Raw genomic sequence first — 12,208 nt, forward strand, 5'->3', positions numbered from 1 at the left:
CTGCTGATGTAAGGGACGGGGATGTTTCAGGAAGCAATTTAGTGCCCTGGAGTCACGTTTGCCTGGTTTAGCTAATGGAGCTGCAGTGAAGGCGTCCCTGCACACCTCTGCCTCTTCCAAGACATTTCATGTGCACAGAGGGACACCTCTTCTCTATCACAAAAATAAAAATGCTGAAGGATCAGGAGGTTCTCCTGTGAAGCTCCTTCTCCTGGAACAGCCTGAGGAACAAACTAAGCAGGCAGGTACCTTGCCATCCACATACTCCAGCCACTGCAAACCCAGGTTGGTGACAACCCTGGGTGTCCCGTCATCCACAGAGAGAATGTCCACTTTAAAGCGCTGCGGTGTTGTTGTCACAACCTGACAAAAGTTCAGAGAGACAGAAGTTACTTTGGGAGTTGGAGCCTCATCCACCATATAACCACCTTTGATCCCTTCAGCTCTGTTGGGATCAAGTCCTGGGGCGAGTTGGCAAATACAAGGGCTGGTACACCAGGGAAGAAGCATATGGCATCACATAACTGAGAATACTCTGCCCTTATCTTCAGTGGAGTGACAGCAGCTAAGTCACCCTTTCTCTGAGAGGAGGTAGCTTTCTGTTAGCTATAGAAGGTCTTCCTCACATCCCTTCTCCTCCCCTTACCTTCCTCCCCCCATCCTCCACAACGAAGAAGGGATTGGTCCCATCAGACACAGTGAAAGTGAAGCGATCCTTCAGCGAGTTGCTACCATCATGACTGTAGCTGATGCGGTTCTGGTAGATGTCGTCCATTGTGAAGGTGGTGGCTTGGTGGTAGCGCTGCCCGTTGCTGGTGCGTTCAATCAGGCCATGCCGAGGGGGCTGCATGACTGTGAACGTAATTGATTCAGCCTGCACCAAGGAGACAGAGCGGCAAAGCTGATGATGTGACCCCAGGACCAGGGCAGGCAGGTCCTTCCAGCTTGAGATACCTGGAGAGGGACTCTACGCCCAGACAGCTTTCCTAGCACAGTGTTTCCAAACAGGGGCTGAAACGTAGCACCGCGTGTTGAACTGATTCTTCACCCTGAGCCCTGTCCTGTCTTTATCCCTCTCCCACGGTGGCTATCTACAAAACAACCCCGATCAGGGAAAGCTAGGCTAGACCCGTCCCACCTAACTGTTGGTTCGGCTGGTCTGAGATGGCTCCCACCTTCGTGACAACCCCTCAAACACAAGAGCAGTCCCCCATTCCACAGCCATTCTAAGCAACAGGCCCCTTGTCACTTCTGTCAGGGTGGAAGCAGCGACAACCTTCGGGGCAGGATCTTTGGCTCAGGGCAGTAACAGGCAGCCATAAGCTCTCTTACTGCAGGGAAAATGCAGCGCAGTGAGGCAGAGCCAACATGACACCGCTTAGCCTCCGGCCAGACCCAGCAGGAGGAAGAGGAAATGTCATTTTCATCCCTGCCAGGCATAAACTCGATCTCAAGGCTAGGCATAAGCTCAGTTCAAATCCGCAATGTTCAGACAGAAGGTGGGACAGGGCAAGCATTAGCTCTTATCACAACTTCTAAATGTTTTCCACGCAGGTTTGTTGCTTATGTGTTGGAGAGACATCTCAGATGAAGCCATTTCTCAAGCCAGGGCTTTGCTTTGCTCAAACGCTCATTCATCTATTTATATACAAACTGAGCCTCCCACGAGCTGTTTGTTTGATGTTGTGATCAGACAGGGTATGATCACAGGGAGAGATGACGCTCACTGTAATCTCTCTCTTTGAACAGAAGCCCATTTTGCTGATAGCCCAGATGTGCAGCAGAACAGGGGAGGGAGGAGGCGGGGGGAGTCCTGCCTTACCTCTGTGTCAGCGTCTGTTGCTTTAAGCTCAAACTCTGTGATGGTTTTTCTCACACCTTCCTGAACTGTCATCCCGAGGCTTTGCACTACGGGTAAGGAGTCATCCACAGGGTTTATGGTGATGTCAAACGTCTGGCTCACCTGGAACAGGAGGAAAAGCCTCTCTTGATGAATTCAGTCTATCAAGAGTGCAATTCTATTGAAACAGTAATGCTTTAAGGAGACCACAGTAATCCACTGAGTTTGGGTCGCTTCATTTCAGCCTTGTTTAGTGAGTAAACAAGAGCTTCTGAGTTCAGATCTTGTAAACATGACCTCTTCTATCCCTCCCCACTAATTTATTCTTCCTCTTTCTGTGATATTTATGGACACCCACTTTCCCCTCCTTCCCTCATTCTACTTTGCTCCTCTCCCTCTATTTGCAGCTATGTTTCTTCCCGTTCAGGCACCCTGAAGGAGATGTTTTTCAAGGGTCTAACTGTGCTTCTGGGTGTGTTGTCAGTGCACTGGATCAAAGCTGAGCTCCAGGAACAATTGGTTAGCAGATCAAAACCAGACACTGAAATATTGGTAAACCAGTCTCATGAGGCTACATCTCAGGTGGCTTCCCCTTCCCTTCACGGGGCTCGCTCCCTTCCCTGCGGTACGTAAAATCTCTCGCAGCATGGGATGTAAGAGCACCCACCATTGCCAAATGACAAGCCCGTGTGTGGCTTGCTTAATTTCCTTTGCTACGTGTAACTGTCTCTCGCAGGCACGCAAGAGGAAAACTGAGTCCCATCGCACCCTACAGAATCAATAGCCCGCTCTGACTCAGGCAAAAAAACACGCTGAGGTTTACCTCATTCGTTCCGTCAGAAACAGAGAAGGTGAACGCATCTGTATGCTTTTCAATGTCACTGGTGTGGACGTACTGGATGCTGCGAGAGGCCAAATCTGCCTGGCTGAAAGAACTAATTCTTGTCCCTAGAAAAAGAACAGTAGGGGGAAATGTGTGATAGAAAGAGCGAGGCAAGGAAAAATGCACGGAGCTGGACGTATCTAGCCATAAGCACTCAGTCTTGACTTGTTCTGCTCCAGTTCAGGCTGTACCATGAAGTTCAGCTGAGTCAGGGATTTAGCTGGCACAGAGTCTCCTAAACACTCCATTCACCATCTTTAAAATTAAGGTAATGCCACCCCTTCTGCAAAAGGAAGTATAGACTTCTTCCCAGACTGACAATTTTACAACGGCACCTCACACTGCCAAGACACCCTGTTGGGGATGGATGGGCCTTTTTGGGCAGAGAGCGAGAGAGAAGCTGTCAGAAAAACAGTAGATTGAACACTTCGATTTTCCCTCCCGTGCAGGGCATCACTGAGCGTGGGCAAAATGTTTCCTGGCCTCACAGCTTTTTTCAAAAAATGGCTTCACAGTCTCTGCTCTCTTTTCCCCTCCTTGTACCCCTGCATTCAGGCAGACTAAGCCCCATTTTCAACGCTGACTTACAGCGACATCTTTACAGGTCATTAGGGGTGACACAGACACAGAAAGGTACCCGACAAGCATTTTAAAAACCACTTGAGCCTTTAACTCTCACTGCTGCTTTGACAGTTTTACTGCTCTTAACAACAACAAAAACTCTGACAAAAAGTTTTTCGCCAGTTTATCATGCTAAACAGCTACTGACAAATATTGGCCACACTACAAAAGATACCAGGATCTGATATAAATAAATGAGCCAAAACTGGATGATTAGCCAAGGTTTCCTCAGAGTTCATTAGCTTTAAAGGTTTGTGTTCTCTTTTGAACACTCCAGTACTCCTCCCTTAGGTTGAGGTCATTTAAATCATGAGAACGACTCACAGTGGGTGACTCTGTATCTGACTTAGTCCGTCACAGACATGAAAAAGCACAGAAATCAGAATCATCACATAACAGGAGGAATAAAATCCTTAATCAAGCTCTTTCAGGTCTCCAAAGTACAAGATTCACTGTTTAGTTTGCAATTTAGACAAAAATATTGCAAGTTTTTAATTTTCCCACAGCAAGGGGTTTGCTGATTATAACTTCCATTCATTATTCCTACCCTTTCAACATGTTTGCCAGAGGACATCTTATACTGTGAGAAGATGAGGCAAACCACACACTAAAACTGAGCTGTACAGGGACTGTCCGCATCTTGAAAACACACAGCAGGTATTTCCACTTCAATCTCTTGTTAATGAGAAATCTAATTCTAAGAAGAAATATAACCTTAGATGAGTATCGTCTAAATCAGAGGCATAGATCAGACAGCATAGATTTAGACAAATTCATCAGAGAGGGGTAGGACACTCATACTGTCAGTGGGCATGGAAGGCAACTCTGAAATTCGGATGACATTTGCAGGTAACTATTTTCTGAGTTTCACAGGATTGACCAATATCACCTCCCCGAACTACCGGAATTCATTATCCAGCGTATCCATCTCTCCACAACATATTTTCCTTTCAAACTAACTCAGCGGTTAGTTCCCTTCCTCTCTCCAAAGCAGAGCTGGGAAAAGAGACTGGTGTTTAGGGATCAAGGGACATACTGGCCAAGAGGGGGACTGAAAGCAAGTTGTCTGTTCACCAAGGTGGGCTCTATTACCATGGATGAAGGGGATGCATGGCTGAAGGTTTGCCTGTCACGCAGATGCAGCAATAGGTCCTGAAAGAGGAGATTCACACAGTGGCAAGCTGGACTGATCTGCAAAGTCCACCAGGCAAGATTACCACGGGGCATAAACTCACCCAGAGGCTGAATAAATCCTCATCTGCAATTACTGGGCTGCCTTGCCCCCACTCACCCTATTCTCCAACTCTCCGGGCTAACGACCGTTTGATTTCTATTGGGAAACAATAGAAATCTGTGTTGCTGCCTTCAAGCACATTTTTCGGGCAGTGAACCTTTAGGGCTCAAAAGCCCGCCCGTGCTTTGCTGCTAGGAGTACCCAACTCAGTAAAATACCATCCTGCTAACCTGGGGAGGCCATGTGCTCCAGGTGCCCCAGCTGTGGCTGCTTGGTGAGCTTGTACTGGAGCTGGGTCGGCTCACTGTCCCGGTCAGTGGCAGAGAGCTGGAGGGTTGTGATCACCTTTGCAGAGTTCTCGTCCAAGACCAGCCCTTTGTTAGTGATGACGGAGGGGGGAAATCTGTTCTCTGAAAGGGTTAAATACAAAGCTTAGTTAGGAGAGAGTCATCCTCCTTTCCTTGGTCCGGTACTTGTGCTCAAGCAAAAGACAATGTCATCCTCCTTTCCTTGGTGTTATTCAAAGCCGGTACTTGTGCTCAAGCAAAAGACAACAAAACACCTCCCAGACTGGTAATTCCAAAAGAGGTACTGTGGCATTAATTGAGGGGATGGTAGCATTATAACGTTTTAAAGACAATCTAGACAGTATGAAGATATTAAGGGCAACTTTTCTACCTATTTCAGTGAGTTTGTCAGAAGCCAAAGACCTAATCCTTACATCCGCGAACTCTCCCCATGCCCCAAACTTCAAAGGCCTTTGAATAAACAGTGAATAAAAACCACATCTCAGGAACTACACCTTAACTTGCAGTTCATGTGGGATGGGAATCTATGAAGGCCACAGCTCTGCAGCAAAGAAAACATAACTTCAGCACTGTCTTTTACCTAATACAGTAATATAAAAAACCTGGTCCGTCAGTTTGTTGCCATCTGCATCGATCACATCAAAGGTGAAGGCAAAACCTCCCCCAGGATCCCCTTTCTTGTGAATGTACACCACTTGTCCTGAAGAGAGGAACAGGAGAAAACAGGTGTTTTATTACAGGCTGCATCATTTAATTCTTAGTTTGGAGTCAGGCTGGCACCATAAGCCGAGGGACTTGGGGCTTGACAGAGCTCCTGGATTTGGGTTTCATTACTTTTTCTCTTTATTCTTTTTCTCCTGCTGAGAGACACTTCTTTAACACTTGCTTAATGGTATGTGTTTCTGCTCTAACATAACAACCTTATCTTATTTTTATCCCTCTCCCTTCCCTGCTTCAAGTCATCCTCCCGCTCTCAAAAACATCATAGAATAGTGGAATATCTCAAGCTGGAAGGGACCCATAACAATCATCGAGTCCAATTCCCTTTGCCTTGCAGGACTACCTAAACCGGCACATATTACTTGCTGTGATTATCTAAAATCAAGCATTCTCACCTCTATTTATATCAGCCTGGGTGAAACTTTGGACAGGTCCTTTGGCAGAAATGTGGACTGGACTATCAATTTTGGTCAACTGCAGATGCCCCATGCTGGGATCCCTCTTCATGACAAATCTGATCGCTGTGTCATCTGAATCAACAGCTGCTGCTTTCAAGTGCTGATCTGTGAGGTGCGCTGCAGAGCCTGGACCAGAGGAAGAAAGTCCACCAACAGCTTCAGCCAATCCAGCTAACCGACTGGTTTAGACTGGACCATATAACAATACCAAGCAATACCACTCTCCTCCCTCTCCCCGTACCAGCTGGGAGCTGCAGGTCCCTGTTGACAGCTAACGTGGGTGGCTGCTTCTTCGGCAGCTCCATGGAGAACTCCAGCCTCCCTGTCTGCATGTAGAGACCATCCGTGATGGAGAAGCCAAACTCATCTGTTTGTGCTGCTGCACCGCTCTGAGTATAAACGATCAGCTCATCCAAAATGTCCTGGTAGGTGAAGGACGAGCCCATGGACAGCACATGTCCATGCTCCGGGGGCTCTGCAGCAGTCTGCCTCCTGCGGAGATGACCTGACAAACAACAGATGGATGAAAATTACGGGGAGAAGACAGACTTCTGGGGACTCTTTCCATGCCAGCTCTCAGTGGGATGTACAGAGGTGGACACAGCCTTATTAGCAAAACTGAAGTAAGTTATCTGCTTATTACCAAAACTGATAAGAATTTGGCTACATACACGAGATCTGAAAAAGGGTGCCCAGCCCTCAGTAGTTTAACATGACACTAGTCTTCACTTGACACCCTGCCCTGCTTTATCACCGCAGAGAGATGCTAGCTGCTCGGCTCTTTGGACCTGAAGCCCAGAATTGGAAATGGGGTAAAACAAAAGGGAACTTGCTAGGGAAATGCATGCAGTCCCCCTTTCTCCTCTCCCACAAATAGCGAGGGACGATTCTCAAAGAATAGGTCTGTTCTGAAGCACAATCCCTCTGTGGCTGCTGGTCCGAACATAGATGAAATGTGCTTTATACAAATACACCAGGCTCCTCTCTACATCAGGGGCCGTTACACGCACATGGATATAAAGACACAGAGACACTGACGCACAAAGACATGCTCTCTCCCTCTCACCCCCCAGTTTGTCAGGACTTACCATGTTCAGGACTTTTGGTAACCACGATGACAAGCTCACTGTTCTGGGTGTCCAAGTCCTGCAGGTTGAGGGAGGCGTTGGTAACGACCACACCTGAGCCCTCATGCACCCTGACAGGCTCCAGCACCATCTTCGGGGGCTCATCGTTCTGTCGCTGCACAGGTCCCAAAGGCACACAGTCAAAAAAGGGAAATGGCCAAGGGGAAAAGACCGCTGCCCACCTGAATGAAATACAAGCTCCCAAATGATAGTACTGGTGCTGATATCCATCAATGGGCTACATCAGCCTCTCCAAATCTATCCAGCATCATGGCTGCTTTTAAAAGGGAGAAGACATCTGAGAAATAAGCCGTGGGGAAGACGCTGCAATGCACAACTGTTCTTCTGGTGTTACAGGGGAACTACGTTCCTGTACTAGTGGAAGCAAACAGATAGGAGGAAGGAAACTCCCTTTAATCCCCCTCCCACATACTACAAAGGAGTGAGCAAAGCTTGCGCTGTAAAAGTCATGTATCTGCGTGAAAGGAGAGGGCTCTGGCAGCCAGTGAGCACAGACGTACCTGAATCGTGATGTTAATGCTCTGCAACTCAGACTGGCTGAAGCCATCGCTCACATAAAAGCTGAAAACATCACTTGTTGGCTCGATGCTTTCATGGACGCTCTGGAAGTAGTAAATGCTGTTCTCTAGAACATCTTGAAGGGAAAAGGACGCATCTGCGGTCACAGCAGACTCACTCCGCGGGCCAAAACTCTCACCTGCAAACCAGAATACCGCTAGTGAAAGGATGTTCAATTCACTGATAAAGTAAAAATAAAAGCAGCAGGATTAGGAGAAGAACGGCACATTGCGAAGGGTGCAGAAGGATGTTCATTCCTACAACACGGCTTTCACACATCTTGTGACCTTTGTAGAAAGCAACATCTGCTGCATTAGAGTAGGCATTAGGGGAAGCTGCAGTTTTATGCGCAGTACAAGCAATCCCACATCCCAGAATTACTTAGGCTTTCTTCAGAGATGAGACAACGGCTAATGTGCCATCTGGCCTCAAGACAATCTCCACATCAAGCTTCACCTCGCAAAACTACCTCTCATACCCAAGGAAATCACCCAGCTGTTGCCCGTTCAAGGAGAGAGTCTCACCGTTACCAAAACGGGACAAACTGGAGTTCATTCACGGGACACAATTAGGAGGGATGATGTGTAACGGTTCACAACCTGTGCTCTCCAGAAGGAAGGCAATCGGTGTTGTAACAAGCCACTACACGGCAAACCGTGACAACTGGCCAACTCACCGTGATACTTTACAAAGGCAAGGTATGATTTAAGTAAAATGATATATGCCACTCCTGTTAGGACCACCCACAGGATTAAGCAGACAAGTCTCCTGGATGAACATCTTGGGACGGTATGGTATAAATCCTGCCTTTTCTTGATAATACAATGAGACAAGAGAATGTTACCAGCCACGCTCTGCCACAGCTCTCACAGCTTTAAAGTTTGCTGGGACATTTAGAGGAATCTAGCAAAGTTTGTTCTGTGTAACAGAGACAGCCAAAATATAGCATGATGAAAATACAACACATGGGCTCGAAGAGGCTTTTCATGTCCCAACCTCGCAACACAGACCAGTCTCCAACAAACGACAGTTAGGAGGAAATGCTCCCCAGAGACAGTCTATCTTGTAATGCTGACCTTACGAGCTCGTTAGGATCAACCGATGCCAACCAGCACTGCACTGAGGAACTGCAGTGAGACAGAGTAGAATGTGCTCCAGTATGGCAATTCCCACGTTCCCTTTCATCAGCCAGGAGGAGGAAAAGAGAGCCAAGCAGTTTACCTGTCTTAGTGTTTTCAATGTAGCCATACATAGGTAGAGTGATAACTGTGACCCTCAGGTCTTCCTTGGCAGCAGTATCATAATCAGCAGCTAAGAGGTGATGCGCCAGCAGTGGCACCCTGCTCCCCTCATCCACCTGGAAAGCAAAAGCGTATGGCAAAACTACCGCCAATGCACACAGCAACACACAAATTCTTACTGAAGAAGGCTGCCTCTACGGAAAAGGCTTGCCCGGTCTCTGAAGTCCTGCCCTATCCTCCCCTACATCTCTTATGCATGAAATCAGCTGGAAGGTGAGGTGGGATGGGAAGAACAAAGCCAGCCCGGCCCCCAAGAGGAGCCTGTGAGTGCTTTATCAGGGCACGAAGAGAACTGGCAGAATCATGCTGACCTCCTGGAAAGCAAGATCTGCATTTCTTGTTGAGGAGAGCCTTTTGAAGGGAAGGGAGGGGGAATGCAAAGCTGGAAAGGAGGGAGATGACTTCAAAAGGCTTTGATAAGAAGTCTGAAATGCTCTGTATTAGTCCAAAGCACCAGATGTTTTCAGACTTGTTCTTCTGCTCCTTTTACACACAAGCTGGTGAAATAAGGGGCCAAATATTAAACAGGGCTAAGTCAGGCTTGTTCCACTGATGTCAACAAGGACACCCCAGGGAGAACCCGGCTCCTGACTAGAACAGAGGTAAGCAGATGAGGTTCTGGGATGCAGCCTTATCGTCAGCCTTCTCTGGTCTCCAAGTAATTTGTTAATCCTTTGCACTCACAGGATTCCATGTACAACACCATGTTTCTTCAGTGATTTCCCCTCAATTCAGGAAAGCTGTTCAGTTCCTCACATCTATGACATTCTTGTCACTGTTCCTAGTGTCCCGGGTAGCCACTTACAGTGATATGGTCAGCAAAAGCAATGAGCGACGGCATCGTCTGGGCAGGCGTGATGGTGACGGTGAACATCTGTCTGTCGAGCCGGTTGTTATCAGCATCAAAAACAGCGAAGTGGAAGATGTCCGTAACCGGCTGATTGCTGCTCTCAAACATGGTGGAGTAGCTGTGAAAGTCAGAACACATTCCGGTTCAGGGAGTCTCCCTGACAGTCAGGCAAATACATCTCCTCCCTGCATTTAGAGGTGAACACACACCTCTTGAGAGCGTGGCGGTACTTCAGTTCCCAGCCCTCCTTCACATTCATTTCCTGAGTTCTTTTAAATCCCCATTTTAGGTGTTGCCTACCTAAAGTATCACCATGACATTGCAGACACAGAAAAAAAATCCCATAATTTGAAGCTGCGTCAACTACTGGCATTTCAGACATGCATAAACACCTAATTCCCCACACAGGAAACGCTCTCATTCATAATCCCATAGGATACTAGAACCAAGAAAGGAAAAAATATCTTTGATACACTGCATTAACATAACGTAGCCCAGAGATCCCTGCGGAAAGCCCACTGAGCTTTTCGCTGGCATGGCTTGAAGGAGAATAGCTCTTTGATACCTGATCCGCTGATTGTTGATGTCTTCCATGGTGAAATTATAAACCTTGGAAAGCTCTTCGTCATGAGAGCCAGACATCCGTAAGAGGGTGCCATATGCAGGCAGAGATATTAACTGGATTCTTATCTCTGAGTCAGGAGAATTGTTGTCCTAAACATGAAGAAACAAAACAAATCAAAACAAGACAAGATTAGCTTTTGTTTCCCTCCTCTAAAAATGGAAAGAGGAATAAAATGTTTTATGGGGAAAAGTATTAAGCTAGCTGGGTCAGACCCACAGCTGATGAATATTAAACAAAGCACTATTGATGAGAAGAGAGTCAATTGAGTTGACATTCTCAGAATCTACCACAAAATGTATCTTCGTTTTCTCTCAGCTCAGGGAGTTTTTTCTTTGTGTCCTTGTATCACATCAGAACAATCTCCCAGGCATAAACCTGGTATTTTTGTTTTCGAATTACTTTACACTCCTAATGGACGGAACCATTTATGTAATATGCTTTTCCTGACTCCAGATAAAAGCGAGCCAAAATTTAGCCGATAGCTGGCACAAGGAGCAACTGCTGCCCACCAGTGCTTCAGACAGACACAGAGTACGTTCAGTTCTTAGTAAAACAAAGGTTAATGTGGAGCAATGCTGCAAAACCCAGACTCAAATGAAACTAAAAGCTGATTTTGGCTGGTTTTAACGACACTAAATGCAATCACCTCTATGATATCACAACTCGAATGTCATCTTTCTTCTAAAAGTTTTTGTCGGTTGCCTGAAAGGTAAGACCCAGAGCAGAAATCTTCATACCCTCAGCATGTGGGTCAGGAATGAAATCCTAAATGTTCTCTTACTCAGATTAAATCTGAACAGCTCCCTTGTCAGCCCTCCTCCTTAAAAGGAGAACAGGACAGACCCCAGACTTGTATCCAGCCTGATCCCTAGGAAAAAAAATTAATCTGCCTTCGTATCCTACCTCACCCCCTGCAGTTCCCTAACCATCTCTGTCAGCTACTACCTTAGGTCTCTCCAGCCTCACACGTGCACTGCAATCTCTCCTCCCTCCTCCCTAAGGGGAGGGTATCTGCGTACCTGACACCCACTGCTAGTGCACTTGCTGCTAAATCATCTGCAGGGAGTAAAACACCCCTCTACTGAATTTCACCAGCAGGATAGCATGCAATCCCTGGGACAGACTCCAAGCTACCAAGGAGTGCAGCATCTTGGGTTGCTTAAACCTCCCTCCTTCAAATATGTCCAGAAAAAACGACCCAGGCAATTTTGGAAGGGGGGTGAGGGGGCTGAAATTTTCAAGGGATTATCACTTAGCAAATCCATGTGCTTTATTAGCAAGTCTGTTTGATACTAAAACCTAGGATTAACTAAGTTCTCATGGATGAAAGAGTCTGTTATCCCCTTGTTGGCAGCAGCAGTCGGGACACAGTCAAAATTCAAGCTCTCTACCAAGAATCCACACTGATGGCCGAGAGGTGTGTGTGGTGAAGGGTCTGTGGGGGGATCAGGAAAGGGAGGCTGGCAGCATTCCCTGAGTTTAGAAATAGATGAAAGCTTACAATATAAGCGAGGTGCAATCGAGAGAGAGTCACAGAGCTTTTGCTAGCCACGGTGATTGCCAACAAGCAGCCCGGGGCCAGCTGCGGACCGCTGTCATCCAGCAGGGACACTTCCACCCTCAGCACTGTGGTCACTGTGGTGACACCGTCGGTGACAGAGA

General features: G+C 47.1%; 1 protein-coding gene across 1 annotated transcript in view; it reads right to left on the reverse strand.

Annotated features, from left to right (window-relative positions):
- FRAS1 (Fraser extracellular matrix complex subunit 1) overlaps window positions 1-12,208 on the reverse strand; it is a gene marked incomplete at its 3' end in the record, with an annotated part of 102,952 nt that overhangs the window by 10,499 nt on the left and 80,245 nt on the right. The window contains exons 37-50 of the mRNA XM_009879515.1: window positions 12,048-12,208; window positions 10,487-10,635; window positions 9,877-10,039; window positions 8,992-9,127; window positions 7,713-7,909; window positions 7,153-7,306; window positions 6,306-6,569; window positions 6,002-6,190; window positions 5,467-5,586; window positions 4,809-4,988; window positions 2,664-2,788; window positions 1,823-1,963; window positions 647-874; window positions 250-363 (exon numbers count right to left, since the gene is read on the reverse strand). Coding sequence (XP_009877817.1) covers window positions 250-363; window positions 647-874; window positions 1,823-1,963; window positions 2,664-2,788; window positions 4,809-4,988; window positions 5,467-5,586; window positions 6,002-6,190; window positions 6,306-6,569; window positions 7,153-7,306; window positions 7,713-7,909; window positions 8,992-9,127; window positions 9,877-10,039; window positions 10,487-10,635; window positions 12,048-12,208 — 2,321 coding nt within the window. The remainder of the gene's footprint in view (window positions 1-249; window positions 364-646; window positions 875-1,822; window positions 1,964-2,663; window positions 2,789-4,808; window positions 4,989-5,466; window positions 5,587-6,001; window positions 6,191-6,305; window positions 6,570-7,152; window positions 7,307-7,712; window positions 7,910-8,991; window positions 9,128-9,876; window positions 10,040-10,486; window positions 10,636-12,047) is intronic.

The sequence above is a fragment of the Charadrius vociferus genome, unplaced genomic scaffold (assembly GCF_000708025.1).
Source record: "Charadrius vociferus isolate BGI_N301 unplaced genomic scaffold, ASM70802v2 scaffold1010, whole genome shotgun sequence".
Classification (NCBI taxonomy): Eukaryota; Metazoa; Chordata; class Aves; order Charadriiformes; family Charadriidae; genus Charadrius; species Charadrius vociferus.